The following is a 17,099-nucleotide window of genomic DNA, read 5'->3' as shown; positions in this document are numbered from 1 at the left end:
CAGGGCTCGGGGGCGTTAGAGGCACGGGATGCTTTAGGCTTCGTCCCTGTCCTCTGTGGGGTCTGGCCCTTACCCCTTGCTTCCTCTTGTCCTGGGGCGCCCCGGGCAGCGTACTATGGGCTGCGGGCAGCGGGGCGCCTCTGCCCTTCGCTTCCATTGTTCCAGCCTCGGGCGGGCGGCAGGACCCGGGGCGGGCGGCAGGACCCGGGGCCGGGCGCTAGGACCCGGGGCGGGCGGCGGGACCCGGGGCCGGGCGCTAGGACCCGGGGCGGGCGGCGGGACCCGGGGCCGGGCGCTAGGACCCGGGGCGGGCGGTGACGCGGAAGGCGCGCGCGGCGCTGACGTGTCGGTGCGGGCGCGGGCGGCGGGGGGATGCGGGCGCTGATCCTGGTGGGCGGCTTCGGGACGCGGCTGCGGCCGCTGACCCTGAGTCGGCCGAAGCCGCTGGTGGAATTCTGCAACAAGGCGCTGCTGCTGCACCAGCTGGAGGCCCTCCGGCAGGTGTGGGGCGGCGGCGGGGCGCGGGGGGGGGGGGGGGGAGGGCGAGAGGAACGGGGGCCGCCCCGCCGCCGGCTGACCCGTCGCTCCCGCAGGCCGGTGTCAGCCATGTGGTGCTGGCGGTGAGCTACATGTCGGAGGCGCTGGAGGCCGCCATGCGGGAACAGGAGCAGCGGGTAAGGGTCTCCCCGCCACCCCCCGCCACTCCCCGCAACCCGTCCCGCACCCGCCGCTCACCCTGTGCCCGCAGCTCGGCATCCGCATCTCCCTGTCCCACGAGAAGGAGCCGCTGGGCACCGGTAGGTCCCGGGCAGGCAGGGCGGGATGCGGCGGGGTAATGGGTGGCGAGCTCGGGGGGCGGGGGGACGCCGGGATGGGCACGGAGGGGCTGGGGTCGCTGGGAGGAGGACGCCACGGGCAGCGGGGGTCGCTGGGAGGAGGACGTCACGGGCAGAGAGTGGGGAGGGCTGGGCGATGCTGGGGGGTACCGGGAGGGAGGGCTGGGCCGGGCTGGGCACAGGTGGGAGGAGGGGGACTGGGCGCACCGGGACAGTCACAGGAAGGGCCAGGGACAGCAGGGCTGGGTGAGGATCTGGGGGCTGGGGTGGGGGGCAGTGGGGAGCAGAGATGCTGGGACAGGCACAGGTGGGGCCAGGAGAACCAGGGCACTGGCCTCACCCTGTCCTTGCGCCATCACTCGCGGCCGGGCAGCGGGGCCGCTGGCGCTGGCGCGGGACCTGCTGGCCGAGGGCGGGGAGCCCTTCTTTGTCCTCAACAGCGACGTGATCTGCGAGTTCCCCTTCGCGGCGCTGGCCCGTTTCCACCGGCAGCACGGCGGGGAGGGCTCACTGGTGGTCACCCGCGTGGAAGAGCCGGCCAAGTACGGCGTGGTGGTGAGCGAGGCTGACACCGGCCGCATCTGCCGCTTCGTGGAGAAGCCGCGTGTCTTCGTGTCCAACAAGATCAACGCCGGGCTCTACATCTTCAGCCCCGGCATCCTGCAGCGCATCCAGGTAGGGGCTGGGGCGTCAGGCAGGGCCAAGGCAGGGGGGCTGGGTCCCCCGCTCACCCTGCACCCTGTTCCTGCAGCTGCGCCCCACCTCTATCGAGAAGGAAATCTTCCCGGCGATGGCACAGGAAGGGCAGCTCTATGCCATGGAGCTGCAGGGTAGGGCCCTGTGCACGGTGCGGGCAGCACTAGGGGGGGTGGCAAATGGAGGGGATGGGGGGGAGCTCTTGCCTGTGCTGTTGACCCTGCGCTGGGGCTGTCACCATGGCTCTGTCCCCCCCCAGGCTTCTGGATGGACATCGGGCAGCCGAAAGACTTCCTCACGGGCATGTGCATGTACCTGCAGGCACTGCGGGCTCAGCACCCCGAGAAGCTGCACTCGGGGCCGGGTGTCGTAGGGAACGTGATGGTGGTAAGTGCCAGCCCCAACACGCATCACGCCTCCAGCGCTGTCCTTGTGGCCATCCTTAAGCTGTGCCCCTCCTGTCCCTGCACTGGCCAAGTGGCATGAGCCATGCCGAGCGCTCAGGCTGCCCTCCCGGCCCCAGCGCATCCCCTCTTCCTGCCAGGACCCCAGCGCCAAGATCGGGGCAAACTGTGTCATCGGCCCTAACGTGACCATCGGAGCTGGCGTGGTGGTGGAGGACGGGGTGCGCATCAAGCGCTGCACCGTGCTGAAGGGGGCCCGCATCCGTTCCCACTCCTGGCTGGAGTCCTGCATCGTGGGCTGGAGCTGCTCTGTGGGCCAGTGGGTGAGGACATGGATGTCTCCACAGGGAATCAAAGCTCAGCTGTTGCCCTCCCGCCTCCTTGGGCTGTGCCCGAAGGGATGGAGGGGGTGTGCTGGCAGGGATACCTGTGGGCAGGAGCGTGGCACTGAGCCCTGAGCTGGGCCAGGCATGACAGGGCCTCTCTGGGGCAGGTACGCATGGAGAACGTGACGGTGCTGGGCGAGGACGTCATCGTCAACGACGAGCTCTACCTCAACGGGGCCAACGTGCTGCCGCACAAGTCCATCGCCGAGTCAGTGCCAGAGCCGCGGATCATCATGTAGGAGCCCCTGGTGGGCCCTGTGCTCCCAGCTCTGCTTGGATTAAATATTTATATTTCCATCTACTGCTGAGCATCCTCTGACCATGGCCCGAGGGCTGGGTCATCACCAGGACCAGCCTGGCTTCCCCTCCCCGGCTCTCAGGGCACCACATAAGGAAGAATAATTTAATGCTGCATTTCATGAAGTCACCCCCCAGCCAGGGGTGACTGAAAAGCCCGAACCCCCAGCCCCTCTGCCTGGCACTGGGGCTGCTGCGTGTCCCCAGGGCTGCTGCAGAGCTGAAGCCTTGGGCTCCCCTACCTGAGATCAGCCGGCAGGGCAGAGGGGCTGCCATGGTCCAGGTGTGGGGCGAGGGGGACGCTGACCTCAGAGCCTGGTGTTGGGCCTCCTCCCCGCCGGCCTCTCCCTCCCTGCAGAGCCCGACCCCACGCTGCAGTCCCGTGCTGGGTCCTGGCCCTGTGGGCAGGGCGAGCATTTGGGGAGAAGTCAGCGTGTGGTGGTGGTGGGGGGATGACTGCCTGTCTCTGCTGGGGGAGCCTGTGGTGCGGGGCTGGGTGCTATGAGCTGGCTGGTTTGGTGAAATCATCCACCCCTGTGATGGTGGCCTTGCAGAAGAAGCAGTCCTTGTTGTTCATCAGGTGCTGGTTGATGCAGGCTCTGGGAGAGAGGAGGAAAGAGCATGAGCTCCTCCCCGTGTTGCATGGCAGGGTGTCAGGGATTGGCACTTGCCCTGGTTGGGGTTGAACATGTGAGCTACTCACTTGCATGACTTGTGGGAGCAGGGTCTGAAGATGGCCGAGATGGGGTGTGCGTAGCAGATGGGGCACAGGTCTTCCTCGCTGGTGGGCTGTGGGAGGGGCATGAGGCAGTTAGCAGTGGCAGCAAACCCCCGTGTCCCAGAGCAGCTGTGCTGTGACGAGTTTGGGCACTGGGCTGGGGGGACTCACCAGTGTGGTGGCAGCTGCCTGCTTGGACTCCTCGCTCAGGTGGCTCAACATCTTGTCCACCTTTGCCAGCTCCTCGGTACTGATGTACTCTGTGTCTGTGGGGACAAACAGGGTGTCTGTGCGGTGAGTGTGACTGTAGGGGTGCCCCCAGGCTGCTGGGCAATGCGAGGGGGGGGCTGCAGCTGCTCTTGGGGACCAGCCAGGAAGGGGAGCTGGGTGCTGGGGCCAGCGAGCTGGACGGACACTGGGCACCGAGGGGGCAAGACTGCTAAAAATGAGTGCTGGACACAGCCCCATCCCAAGAGCAGAACTGTGGACCCCTGTCCGCAGGGCTAAGGGGTCTGGGAGATGCCACAGGGGATAACGTGATGCCAGCAGCCCCATCGCTGCATACCAGCTGCAGCCAGGGACTGGGGGTGAGCACAACCTCCCAGCTCCCAGCCAACGCCAACACTTACAGGTGTGCAGGGAGAAGTGGCGCTTGTCCGTGGCCGGAGCAGCAGCTGCCAGGGCCGAGGGCTCCGCATGGCCCAGCAGGTACTGGATGGAGCGCAGCTGGAAGCAGGGGTCTGCCAGCAGCACCGCTGTCGCGCGCTCAGCCCTGCAAAGGGACACAGTCAGGCCTCTGCCCTATGTACTGCACACCCCGTGTCCCAAACCAGTGCCCCCCTGCACCTCCCCCAGCCTTCTGGCAGCACTGAGCTGGGGGAACATGCTGAAACGCTGCTGAAGGGCAGCAGCTCTCTTCCTCCTCCTCTGCCGTGCCCTGCTCCCAGGCTCCAGGGATCGATACGGTGCATTAGCACTTGCTGAGGCTGCAGCCCTTGCGCTCTGCTGCCTGGCCGAGCCTGGGGAGCTGCGGGGGAGCTGAAGCAGCTCCCACACTTCCCAGCCCCGTAGGGGTGCAAGGAGAGGTGCTACGCAGCAGCCTCGTGTGGGGGGCTGTGCCCCCCCAGCCCACACCAAGCGGGCAGCTGAAGGTGCCCCCCCCCCCCCCCCCCACCAAGGGAGGGGGGAGCAGCATGGCTCTCCCTGGCTTCAAGCATCATTACGAACAGGGAGGACAGATGAAGGGCACCTTAACGAGCAGCTCCCTCAGGTGCTGCTGCCGTGGCCTGTTCAGGAGCCCCTGGCAAGAAGCAAAGCTGTCTCGGGGCTGGTGGTCCTGGGCAAGCACAGCTCCCGGGGGCCGGCGGTGAGGGAGAAGCCCGGCAGCGCAGGCGGAGCCTGGACGGGGCGCAGGGGGTTAACAGCCCCTTGATGCGTGGCAGCCACAGCTGCCAAATTAGCTTTTTGCTGCCCTAATGGAAAGCAATTCCCCAGCCCGGCTTTCCACTTCCCACTAGCTGGGTAATGACATTCCTGCACGTCCTTCTCCCTCTGGCCGCCCCTCCCCGCCGGCAGCCCCCGGTAACCCCCCACTCCCAGTTGCCGAAGGGTCCCCCCAGGCTCAGCCAGCCCTGCCGCGCTGGGAGATCTGCCGGCTCATGCTGGGGGCGGGGGAGGGGGGCGCGGGGATGATCGCCAACCCCGCTCCCAGCCGGGTGCAGGCCTGGGCACAAGGGGCTCCCAAGGGTTTAGCCCAGCATCCTCCCAGCTGCGGGGCAGTCACGGAGCAGCCAGCGTGGCCACCTTACGGATTACAGCCGGTGGAGCTTGCTGCTCTCCAGCGGGAAGGACAGCGACTGCGCAGCAGTAAGGCCGGAGGGTCGGGGAAGTGGCCCCGAGCACCCCTGGGGACAAGCCACCATGCAGGGATGATGCCGGCTGCGCATCGCCCTGCCCACTCGCAGGACGGCAAGGGAGGGCCACAGCCACGGCCACCACCGCGGCCACCACTCCCCGCGCCGGGACCAATGGGATCCTGCCCGGCCCACTCGTCGCGCACCGCCAGCGCGTAAATAGGGGCAGGAGCGGGACGGCGTTCCCGCAGCGAGCCTGGCTCCCCGGGAGATGCTGACCGGGAGGCAGCCGGATGCCAGACGGGGGTCACCGGGGGCCGGAGCATGGGGCTGTGCCACAGCGGCACCGAGCCATGAGAAACTTCACGCTCCAGGGATGTGCGGCGCTGGGATGCAGCGAGGCGTTCGCCCGACCCGAAACACAGCCCTGAACCGCCGGAGCAGCTCAGCCCCCTGATGCGGGACCCCGGCTCCCATCCGCCCTCCCCGCAGCCGGGTGCTGGGCAGCCCGCGGCCGGCCGGAGCACAGGTACGCAGCAGCCTCTCCTGCGACGCGGCACAGCTGGGCAGGGCAATGCCACCTTTTAACTCTTTTCAAGCCCCACAGCTGGAATCGGGATCGTCCTTTGTGGGGTGCAAAGGGGCATCTGCAGATGCTTGGTAGAGCCCCACCTCCCCGCCCCCTCCTCCTTCCCCCAAGACAGCCCAGGGGAGACCAGAGAGGACCGCGGCACGTTTTTCTCTCAAGTCTTGTCGAGTTTGACCGAGCTCCCGGGCTGCACAGAGGCTCCTGCCTGGCACAATGTCCCTGCAGGCACCCACCGACACGCTCTGGGCGCGGGTGGCAAAGCTGCTGCTGCTGCTCCAGCTGTGCACCCCCGGCCACGCTCCCCATGCCTCCCTGCTGCCCCACAGCTGCCCCACTGCCTGTATCTGCACCTCCGACCTGCTGAGCTGCAGCCGACAGACGCTGCAGCATGTGCCCCGGGCACTGCCGCCCACTGCCACCACGCTGGACCTCAGCCATAACGCCCTCACCCAGCTCCACGACCGCTGGCTGGCCGCCCTCCCGCACCTCGAGGCCCTCCACATCAGCCACAACCAGATTAAGGACCTCTCTCGGCAGGCTTTCCACAACGCCTCCTACCTGCGGCACCTGGACATGTCCTCCAACCACCTGCACGCCGTGGAGACGCACTACTTCGATGCGCTGGTGAGCCTGGAGGAGCTGCTCCTCTACAACAACCGCATCACGCGAGTGGATGAAAATGCCTTTGCCAAGCTGAGCGGCCTGCGGAAAGTCTACCTGAGCTGGAACAAGCTGACCACCTTCCCCTTCCGCTCGGTGCAAGGGCTGGGCAACTACAGCCTCCGCACGCTGGACCTCTCCTCCAACAGCCTGAGCAGCATCCCTGTGGAGGAGTTGGCAGCTCTGCCTGAGAACATCAGGAACGGCTTGTACCTGCACAACAACCCCATCATGTGCAGCTGCCCGCTCTACCTGATGCTCCAGCGCTGGAGGCAGCGAGGTTTCAGCTCCGTGAACGACTTCTTTGAGGAACACACCTGCAAGGTGTCTGAAAGCGTGCCCCGCTCCTTGATCAAGTTCCTCAAGTACAGCCACATGTTTGAGAACTGCTCGGTGGGCCCTGAGGACGTGCACCCTGTGCCCTTCCCTGTGATGGTGGGCCAGAGTGTTCTGCTCACCTGCAACACCAGCCTGCCAGCTACGGCCACCACCTACATGTGGATCTCCCCTCACCACGAGCCCATCAAACACCCCGGGAACAGCAACCGCTCCCTGGAGGTCTATCACAATGGCAGCCTGAAGATTGCAGCAGCCAAGCCTTGGCACTCGGGGGTCTACGTGGGCTTGGCCATCAACAGCCCCCACAACTTCAGCAGGTTGTGTGAAGTCAACGTGACGGTTCACTACCCCAAGCCAGACGGGGAGACCTTCAGCACCGGGCTCACGACTCTGCTGGGCTGCATCGTGAGCCTGCTGCTTGTGCTCGTCTACTTGTACCTCACGCCCTGCCGCTGCCTGAGCTGCTGCAAGAAGCCGGCTCCTCTCAGCCCACCGCAGGAGTGCAGCGCCCAGTCCTCCATCCTCAGCACCACCCCCCCTGCCACCGACGGGCCGAACCGCAAGGTCAGTGCCAACAAGCACGTGGTGTTCCTCGAGCCCGTCCGGGAGACGCAGAACGGCAAGATCCGCCTGGCTCTCGGTGAGGACTTCCCCGACCCCAAGCACCCCAAGGTCCTGCAGCTCAAGTCGGACTCGGAGTCCATCAGCTCTGTCTTTTCAGACACCCCCATCGTGTCGTAGCGGGGCAGAGCTGGGAGCAGAGCTGGGGTCTCCCAAGGACTCTTCTCCCTCCTCCATCGCTGCTAAAAGCAGGATTATTGGGCACCCTGAATTCCCGGCTTGACCACGACCCACCGGGGTGATTGGCATCAACCCCCCCAACCACTTCAGCCACAGCTCCCGGTGGGTTTTGGGCACATTGGTCCCTGGCAAGAGCTTTGCATAAGCTACTGGCAACAGCCTTGTTAGCACAAGGGGAATGCTGGTGAACCCAGCAAGCCTGAGAAACCCCTACTTCATCTCAGCAGCCAAACTGTCACCAAATGGTGACATTAGAGCTGCTGGGCTGGGCCCAGCCCAGTGTCACCGCCACAGTGGACCCCCAGGCCAAGGAATACTGTCCTTGCTTGTGCCATGGCCCCTGGAGATGGCAATGCCACTGTTCTCTCCTAGCCTGTGCTGGTCCCTGTCAGCATGCCATGGCCGGGAGGGAGCATGGGGGTGTGTGACTCCATCATAAGGAGCACAAGCAGGAGTTATGCACACCCCAACCCCCCAAATGTAGCCACGCAGGAGGGATGGAGCTCAGCACCTGCCCAGCCCCACAGCCAAGCAAACATTACAAGCTTTTGCTTCCTGAGAAGCTGTAAATAGTCCAGGCAGGATTAGGTGATGCGACGCAGCGCCCCGGCCCGCATTGCTCAGAGCTCCCCGTGCCACCAAGGACGACGAGGGCTCAGCGGCACCACCCTCCCTCGCCGCTTCTCCTTCAGGCGGACAAGCGCACTGCTGAAGCACGGCTGTTCAGGCAGTAATCTAATAAGCCTATCGATAAATGTGAGTAATCCTCTCTTGGGTCGTCATTCTCTAGTTACATTGGAATAAAAATGCCTATTTTTTTAAGCTCACACGGGGCTGAGTGTGTCCTTGCCCTTGCCCGGCAGCGGCGTGCAGCCACCCTGCCGCCCGCAGAGGCAGCGGTGGGAGCCGGGGGACCTGGAAGAAGAGCCCTGAATTCCCACTGGCCCAGCACACTGAGCTGGGTGATTTACACTGGGCTTGTGCTCTACTCCCATAAGGGTGGCCTTGGAGAGGGGGGTTCAGTGTCCTGAGGCAGCTGGTGGCCTGGGGCTGGGTGGAGAGGAGCATCCAGTGGCTTGTCCTTGGGAGGGGATGTCTCCAGCCTGGGAGCTGGAGAGGGAGTAGCCACACAAGGGCACAGCTAGACTCCAAAAGGGCCAGTCAGAGCCAGAGAGGCATGCTGGGGTGACCCACTTTGGTGGGGACTGGCCCTGCCTTTGGCTGAGTCCTGGTGTGCTCTGTGAACAGACCCCCCACCTCACTGGACTCCTGCATTGCTTTCCCCAGCACTCAGCCCTGGCACAGGGAGCAACTCCTCCCACCCCATAATGCCCACCCAATCCTACAGAGGGATGAGGGTGTACCCCCATCTGCCACCATCACTCCAACTACAGCTGGAGCAGGAGGGTACAGCCACCACTGCAGCACAGGAGGGGCCAGAGCCACCCTGCAGGCAGGAGCACAGCTCAGACACAACCTGGGCGGCACAAATGGGGACCAGGACCCTTCACAGACCATCCCCCAAAGCCACAACACCCCACAGCCATATGCCTGGCCCCAAGAGCTGCTGGCAGCCCTGCAATGGGTGGGAGGGGAAGATGCCCGTGGCATCAGGACAATGCTAGCACCCATCCCCCAACTTTCACAGCAGGGACCAAGCAGCTTCTTCCCCACCAAAACTCAGCCATGCCCAATGCACTCATTAGATGCTCCCCCCAGCCCCATCCAAGGAGGGTAGAGCGTTTGGGGGAGCCACTGTCCTGAGACAACCCCAACCTCCCAGTGCCCCCTCCTGACACCAACCTCGCACGTAGCCTCACGCGACGCGTGCCCCATCACTGTGTGCCCTGTGCCTGCGTCTCAGGGGCTGGTGATGGGATGGGGAGTGACAGGCCCTGCTGGCCTCTGCTCCCCCCGTGCCCACCGCTGCCAGCCCTGCCACCTTGCGTGAAGTGCAGCACCCCTGAAGAGCCCAGGATGCTGAGCTGGCCACGCCAGGGTGCTGCTGGGGGGCTGCTGGGGGTGGTGAAGAGGTGCTTTGGTGTGGGTGGGTGAGTGGCTCCCCGCCCCTTGAGGCAGGAATCCTATGGGACGGATAGTTTGAGCTCGTTCTGGGAATGTCTGGGGAAGGGAAGAGGCCCAGCTGAGAGGGCCCAGGTCCAACCCTAAAAAGGCCACTGGTCCAAGCCCACCTGCTGGGATGGTGCCAAGCCCATGCTAGAGCACATGCCACATCTTCCCCCAGCAGGAGAGGCGAAGGGCCGCTCCAGGCTCCAGCACCCAGAGCTCCTCTGTCACCAGCCCGTGACACTTCTACCTCCCTGGTGCCAACACCAGCGTCCCACCCTGCATTAGTGTTCCAGCAACCCCCTGTCCACAGCTGATGACTGAAGCCTGGGGAAAGCTCAGGCCAACGGGAGCACAAGAAAAGCCCCCCAGGCCTCTCTGGGGACACAGCAGCCTGGAGAAGCCCAGGAGAGCTCTCCGAGGCTGGCTGCATGTGTCCTGTCCCTGTGGGAAGGCTGAGCCCCACTGTGGCAGGGACACGCTCCCCAAGGTCTGTATCAGTGCTACCTTCACCCAGGAAGATCCTGGGGCTGCATTTCACCCCTTTCTGGTGCTCAGAAAGGACCCTGCACCACACCACTGCTCCAAGGGGCAAGGAGAGGCTGTCTGAACTCGTGAAGCAGTTCATGAAGCAGTCTGAAAGGCAAATCATCTCAGCAAGGAAGAACATGGGCAGGACCACAGCCTTCCTGACAGGCAGGAGCTGGGAAACATAATGGATGGTCCCCAAGGAATACACCGTCCTCTCTCAGCAGACATCTGTGCCATTACAGCCCAGGCTGGCTGCCAAGCTGGCCTCCCACTCCTTGACTCGGCAGGGTAAAGCAACGGGTCAGCGCAAGGCGCAGCACCCCCGGCACGCAGGGGTAAGGACTGGCTTTGGGCACCGCCCTCCAGCGCTGCCTCCTTCACGTTTCAGCCAGGGCAACGGGAGCACACTGCATGCCAGTTCCTCCCTGGGGTTGGACACGGTTAGACCTGCATCCTTTCCTGAGGATGCTCACGGATTTCCAAAGAGCTGGGAGGGGTGAAGCCTGGTGCTGGCTGGCACAGCGCCTGCTCCTGCCTCCCAGCGTGTTCCTCTCAGCCCTGGGGGGCTGGGTGAGCCCAGCGTGGCAGTCCCACTGCTCAGGGGACAGCACTTGGGGCTGTCAGCCTGTACAAACTGTAAGATCAGTAAGGCCAGGCTCCTTTTTTAACCGTGACACCTAGGCCTGACTTAGTCACTCCTCTGGCTCGAGCTTACACTCCTCATGCTGCAAAATTTGAGTCCCACTGATGTTCTGAGTTCTTAGAGCAAGGAAGCAAGGACCCACTTCAACTGAGGAGTCCATGAAAGGTCTCCTCCACAGCTCTCTCATCAATATGTGTTGACAATTAGTGGTTAAGTGGTCAGTAATTAGCGTCCTATGGGACTGCAGAGACCTGCCATGTGCAGTGGGGACCAGCCACGTCCCCAGGGTCCCAGCAGTGCTCGAGCAGGCAGGTGAGTGTGGCCAGGCTGAGTTTCAGAACACGCAGACTGGGATCTCCTGTAACTTTCCCACTGGAGGTGATCCTGCAGTCATCTAGCAATTGAACAGAGTCTGCTTAACCTGGCTTCTCCATCTGCCCTCATGCCTCCTCACCTTCCTGATCACTATGGCTTTACTTCTGCTCAGGGCACCTCCCCATCTCCTCTCTCCTGCTGGTCCATCCTTCTGCACCCATCCATACTGTGCAAAGGACAGGACTGAGGAGATCCAGTCAGAATGACCCCAAAGCCAAGTCAGCCCAGCACCACTTCTCCTGGCAGGTCCTGCTGGCTTGTGCTCAGCATCCCATGGGCACAGCATGGTTGCTGCTGGCTCAGGATCCCAACCCTGTGCTCTGCTGGTGGTACCATGATGTTCCAGGTGACCCCAGTGCTCTGCCCTCTCCATCTTTCAAGAAGCTCCAGGGAGGTGCACCTTGAAGGCAGCTCAGGTGTCTTCCTGTACAGTTGTACTGCAGAGGTTGGCTGGCTCCTGGCACATGCCCTAACCCTCCAGACACACACTGAATATCAGCTACAGCAGAGCTGGGGAACGTGCTGCCCAGCCTTGCTCCCCTCACCTCCGAGGGGATGGTGTCCATGGGGCATGGGGGAGCCCAAGGGGCAGAGCAGCGATCGAGCCCCGGCACAGCACAGCTCACCAAAGCTCTGGCGTGGTCACTCCATTTCCACAAAGCCTGTTCCAAGCTATTGGCTCAGTCCTAATTACAAGTGTCGTCACACGCAGGGGACCACCAGCCTCACCTTGGGGCCTCACCCCTTCCCCTGCAGCTCGCTCTGGCCGGGATCCTTACCAAGCTCTGGCCAGCACCGCTCCATTAGCTCACTCCAAAGGAGGCTTAATAGGAGCTCTGCTCAATTATTTAGCAGGCAAGTGGGGGGATGATACCGGCTGATGGCAGCCAGGGTCTCTGGCGCGGTCCCAGAGATTCAGCCCAGCTCCTGGCTCAGCCTGCCAGATCCTGCTTCCCCCTCTCCTCCCCACAAAACCAAGGCGTGGGGTCTGGCAAAGAGGCAGCACATGGGCATCCCTGGTTCCTCGGCCCTGCCAGGCGCTAAGACTCCCCACAGTGAAGGTGCTGCTGTCAGACCTGAGGGTGGGCAGCGCGTCAGGAGGCCGGAGCAGTCCCAAAACAATGCTGCAGAGGCCAAAACAGTTTTAAATCAAGGAGCTGCTGCCTGTTGGCCAGACAGCCCAGCCTCCAGCGCCAGGCTGCCCTGCACTCGCCGGCCGATGAGGCTGAGCTCCCGAACGGCAAGCCCTTGAGGGACAGGCAGCTGCTCTGCTGGGAAACACAGCTCCTGTTTGGGAACCAGAAGACCCTCTTCTGAGGGACCCCAATCTGAGCTAGCAGCCCCCTCACCTGTGACCTGCTCTAATGCTCCTCTGCCTCTGTTTGCAAGACTCGTTACGTCCTCTGAGGGAGCTGTGTCATGAAATCCCCAGGCCTCACTCTTTTGTTCAAGCCCTCCGCCCTCCAAGAATGCTCTGGTTATCAACAAAAGCTTTTCCTTTCCACCCTCCAGCCCCCAGCAAGCATTTGGGAGTTGCAGTAAATGACCCATGGAGGCTTTATAAAGACCAGTAAGGCCAGATGGGGAGAGCACTGAAGCTTTCATTTACCAGCACCAGCTGCCCTGTCAGACCCACTGAGGCCTCTCGTCTCTCTCACAAGCAGGGCCTGCTCCACCCAGGGACTGAGGTGTGCAACGTACCAACCGTCTCATCACATCCCCGCCTGGGCAACGGTCCCTTCCCTGTGCTTAATGGCTCTGTCTGGTGCCAAGAGCACACAGCAAGAGGACTTGATGCCTGGCTGAGCATCCTGTGCTGGGCAAAGAGCAGCTGAGGCATCCAACTGCATCCTGATACCACGGCTGGATGAGTCGGCAGGGCCCCAGCCCTCCTTACTCCCACCCTTCCCGGCTGAAATGTTTTAGTCCCATAAATGGGATGTAACTCCTCCACCACCAGACACGCCTGTCCTCCCTGTCCCATGGCAGAGCAGCACCTTCCGATGAGATACTGGCACGGCCTGTGCTTGCTGGGTTAGAAGCAACCAGAAAAGCCACAGCCAAGCCAAGGAAATCATCCAGGCTCCTGACAGAGCCTCTTATCAGGGAACCAGTCAGGGCAACAGCTAATGTCCTGGGTGCTCCCACTCAGGAGTTCCTACAAGCAAACTCCTAATGAAATCTGGCAATCTGGGAGTTGCCAGCTGGGACCTGAAGAGGTTTCTACCTGCTTCCAGCACTGCCTAGGCAGAGTGCTTCACCACAGGGACATGATGCTTTTCTCGCATCATTCCCCTGTTTCATATTTATTCCTGCTTCCCAGTGCCCAAGGAGGTGACCACAAAGCTTTTAAAGATCAGCAATTGCCCCTTCCCAACTGTACACCATAGGATAGGGCACCTGTGGTTTGCAACCACGCAGCCTGCCGGTGCTCGAGGCGTGGAGGATGCTGCTGGCAGACAGGGGATAGTGCTGCTTGGCCATGCAGAGCCCCTCTGACACTAGCTGACTGTGTTTTCACTAACCAAAAGCACAGTTTGCTTTCTGGGCAAGGGAGACAGAACCTGGAAGCTTTTTGTCTCCCCAGAACTCCCCACACACTGTCCTAGGGCTCCTCAGTTTGCCACACCGAGGGCCAGAGGAAGAGGTTTATCCCTGTGCTGCTTTGTCTCTACGAGCGACCTGGCCTGGGACAGATGTTCAAGGGACAGGGAGCCACAGAAGGACTTCTCATCCTGCCTGGCATGCAGGGAACTGCTTTATCACCTCCCCCTCCTTTCCAGGAAGAAATGTCTAGTTGTGGCATCAAATTCACAATGTTTGCCCTTTCCAGGGAGCAGGATTCATTCAGAGTCCAGAAAGGCCACCAATCAGTGACCTTGTGCTAAGCTCTTGGCACTGTCACGCTTGGGGCTGTGAGACTGGTACAGCGGCCACGGGAGGCAGGATATAATTAGATATATTTGTGTACAATGTTGAGTCCTTGAGAGAAGCAGCTGAAAGACTGGCTGCAGGGCTGAGCCGCTCGGCCAGATGGGGCTCCGCTCTCTGCAAAGCCAGAGACTATCACGTTCAGCAACCGTGAAAACGAGCAGGGTGGGCAGCGCAGACAGAAGAGCCCCAATTCCCACAGCACCCTACACAGCACCGTGGCTGGGCAAGACACCTACAAATGCCTCTGGGAGAGAGCGAAGGCCGGGCTGCAGAGGGCATCAGCATGAGCCTATCTGCAGGACTTGGTACAAGCAGGTGGACACAGACTTTGTCCAGCCACATCTCCCCCTCCAGCGCTGTCTCTCTGAATAACTGGGTACCGTAAGGACAGGATTTATCTTCATTCAAAAACCAGCATCACATAAGCACCTGGGCAGGACCTGTCTCACCCTTGTGCTACAGATCTGGGCAGCCAGAGAGCTCTGTGCATGTTTTGATGAACCCCCGAGACGCACACATAGCTCCAGTGAACCCCCCTGCATCCAGCACAGTGTGTGGAAGCACTTTGTGTCACCACATCAACCCCACTCTTTCACATCAGCACACACAACCCCTGAGAGCAGCCAGCATCACACAAGGGCTTTCCTGCACCACAGAAAGGAGTTTTGGGCCCAGCAGTAGCACTGGGAGGCAGCTCTGTCTCTCCTCACTCTGGTCCCCACGCCTCACATCGCTCCTGCGACATGTCCCATGGCACTGACTGCTGCAGCACCCAAAGCAATGCCTCATGCAGCAACTCAGTGGTTCAGAAGTCAAAAGCCACTCACCCCTGAACATCAGTGTCCACAAGCAGCCGGACCAGTATCCCTGTCACAGCCACAAGGATTGGGTAATGGTCCACGCTCTCCAGCCCTATGGAAGCAAAAAGAAACATGAGAGCCGCAGGCAGAGTGGGGCTGCACCACAGGCTTGGTGGTGGAGCAGTCCAGGAGGGAGGGACTATGACTTGGTCTCTCTGGTGGGGCTGTGGATTTCATCACAGACAGAAGAGCCCCCAGACTTGGGCACTGCTTTCACAGTGGAGCACACCCAAACAGCTTCCCCTAGCAATTCAGGGTGCAGTTTTTTCAATGCAAGCACAGCAACCAGGCTGCTCCCCAAACTGCAACCTGCCCAGGGCTTTGAGCCTTTCCCCACCCAAGCACAGCACAGCTACCACTTCCACTGTGGACAACCAGACACATGCATCAGCTGTCTTATGAGGACATGGATCCTAGAGGGAACTGGAGCTGTTGGGCAGAGAGGCCAAGGGCCTAGGAAGAGCACTGATGTTCACATCCACCTGGAGAATTTACTTGGCTTCTGAAGACAGCACCACCATGGCAGTCTGTGGGCCCAGAGTGGCTCCCAGGCAGGGAACCACTGACCCCAGTACAGCTCTGCACTGACACTCAGTACAGACCATCCCTCACTCCCAAGGGCACATTTCCAATGGAGAGGGACAGAGAGTTAACACAGGGACTCACCTGGCAGGCGGAGGTTGACCACTCTGTCAAACAAGTTCCTTTCAGCTGTCACACGGTTCAGCACCTGGTTCAAGAGCTGTGTAGGGAAAAGCAGAGAGGGTTTGTGTTTTCGGGATGGGGCTCCCTGTGAGCAGCATCCAAAGGGCATGCTCTGGAGCAGCATGTTCTGTGTGCCCAGGAGCTGGTGGACATGCAGAGGGAGGCTCACAGCACCATCCTAACTTGGCCGTGGCAAGCGGGGAGGTGACACCACACCACAGTGGTTGTGCCACCAAGGGAAGAGTCAGTCTGAGGTCAAGACACCTGAATCTCAGCACCTTCTGCCTAAATCTGAATCTCACGTACAGATGCCAAGCTACATCTGTGGATAAAAGCTCTTGGCAAGCAGAAGCTGCAGTCCCTAGGACAGCCACAGCCTGTGAAGAGCAAGCTGGTACCTGCTGCTGGGCAAAGCAGTGTCAGCGGGGTGAAGCACGACCCAGGTCCTGCCCTGCCTGGAGCTGGCAGCAGGACAGCCCTGAAGCACAGGATGAGTGCAGAGAGAAATCTGCGTCTCTGCTTGACAGATCATCACCACAGGCAGAAATTTCTGCTTATGACCAGCACAGAAAGAAGCAACTCTAAAGACACTTAATTAGCCATTGTTAGCTCTCACCCAAACCCCTGGTGGGGTGAGCAGGGGGCTTGACCGCCCCATGCTTGACACAGCTGCTGCAGGCTGTGCACCATGCCTCAGATGCAGCACCCCTCCTCCTTCTGCCCTCATGCACAAAGAGCAGAGCTCTGCACGCCTCTGGAGGCGCTGGCAGCGGTGGGGCACAGCTTGGTAGCAGCACCAGGATGGGAGGGGGATGCTGCAGCACCCTGGCTAGCCCCCTGCTTGCCCAAACCACCTGTTCAGGCTCCCCTGCCCAGGGAAAATCCCAGGATCCTAGGCTAAGTACTACCCCAAGATGGTGGACTAGACCCCAGTGTGTTTTGCTCTGACCACGTGCTTGGACCCCTAAGCCTCAACCCTTGGAGCATCCCTTGCAGTGTAGGTAAGGTTTCTCTGACTGCTCCCCACCTGACTCCTAGCTGGACAAGCAGCCTGTACTCAGGGCTTTCCAGAGCTGATCATGCTTTAGGATAGAAACTAGTTTACTGCAGCCTAAGGGGCACTGTGGGTGGCAACGGGGCTGTCCTGGTCACCCTAGCAGGAAAGTGGAGGTGTCTGGTACCACAGTCTAAGACTTATGGATAAAGGACCAAGATGCCTGCTAAAACACTGGGACATGCTCCCTCTGAAGCCAGCTACACCCCCACCAGCGCTCTGTTCAGACGTAGCACATCTCCTCTTCAGATTTCATGGCACTGCTTGTGCCAGGAACATTTGGTAAGTGGAAGAATCTGGCCCTACCATACCTCTCCCAAGGAGGATTTAAATAGCTGTGGCCAGACTACT

The 17,099-nt window shown here is 61.5% G+C and overlaps 3 protein-coding genes across 3 annotated transcripts in view; 2 read left to right on the top strand and 1 right to left on the bottom strand.

Annotated features, from left to right (window-relative positions):
• The first annotated feature begins 360 nt into the window (after positions 1 to 360).
• On the top strand, positions 361 to 2,624 carry GMPPB (GDP-mannose pyrophosphorylase B). The gene is made up of 8 exons (XM_084269691.1): positions 361 to 501; positions 594 to 674; positions 749 to 797; positions 1,210 to 1,511; positions 1,588 to 1,666; positions 1,792 to 1,919; positions 2,077 to 2,259; positions 2,430 to 2,624. Exons 1-8 carry the CDS (start codon positions 373 to 375, stop codon positions 2,559 to 2,561), a joined length of 1,083 nt encoding a protein of 360 aa, XP_084125817.1. The 5' UTR covers positions 361 to 372; the 3' UTR covers positions 2,562 to 2,624.
• An 87-nt stretch (positions 2,625 to 2,711) lies between these two features.
• RNF123 (ring finger protein 123) overlaps positions 2,712 to 17,099 on the bottom strand; it is a 46,818-nt gene continuing 32,430 nt past the window's right edge. The window contains exons 34-39 of the mRNA XM_084269692.1: positions 15,656 to 15,731; positions 14,957 to 15,041; positions 3,967 to 4,109; positions 3,509 to 3,603; positions 3,323 to 3,408; positions 2,712 to 3,218 (exon numbers count right to left, since the gene is read on the bottom strand). Of these exons, the coding sequence (XP_084125818.1) occupies positions 3,119 to 3,218; positions 3,323 to 3,408; positions 3,509 to 3,603; positions 3,967 to 4,109; positions 14,957 to 15,041; positions 15,656 to 15,731 (585 nt within the window). The 3' untranslated portion in view covers positions 2,712 to 3,118. The remainder of the gene's footprint in view (positions 3,219 to 3,322; positions 3,409 to 3,508; positions 3,604 to 3,966; positions 4,110 to 14,956; positions 15,042 to 15,655; positions 15,732 to 17,099) is intronic.
• Positions 5,993 to 7,519, top strand: AMIGO3 (adhesion molecule with Ig like domain 3; the record flags this gene model as incomplete). The annotated part of the gene is made up of 1 exon (XM_084269576.1): positions 5,993 to 7,519. The coding sequence occupies one exon, from the start codon at positions 5,993 to 5,995 to the stop codon at positions 7,517 to 7,519; it is 1,527 nt and encodes a 508-aa protein (XP_084125702.1).

The sequence above is a fragment of the Gallinula chloropus genome (genome assembly GCF_964237585.1).
Source record: "Gallinula chloropus genome assembly, chromosome: 12".
Taxonomy (NCBI): domain Eukaryota; kingdom Metazoa; phylum Chordata; class Aves; order Gruiformes; family Rallidae; genus Gallinula; species Gallinula chloropus.
Note: the sequence above shows the minus strand (reverse complement) of the source record. Positions and strands in the feature narration are given on the sequence as shown.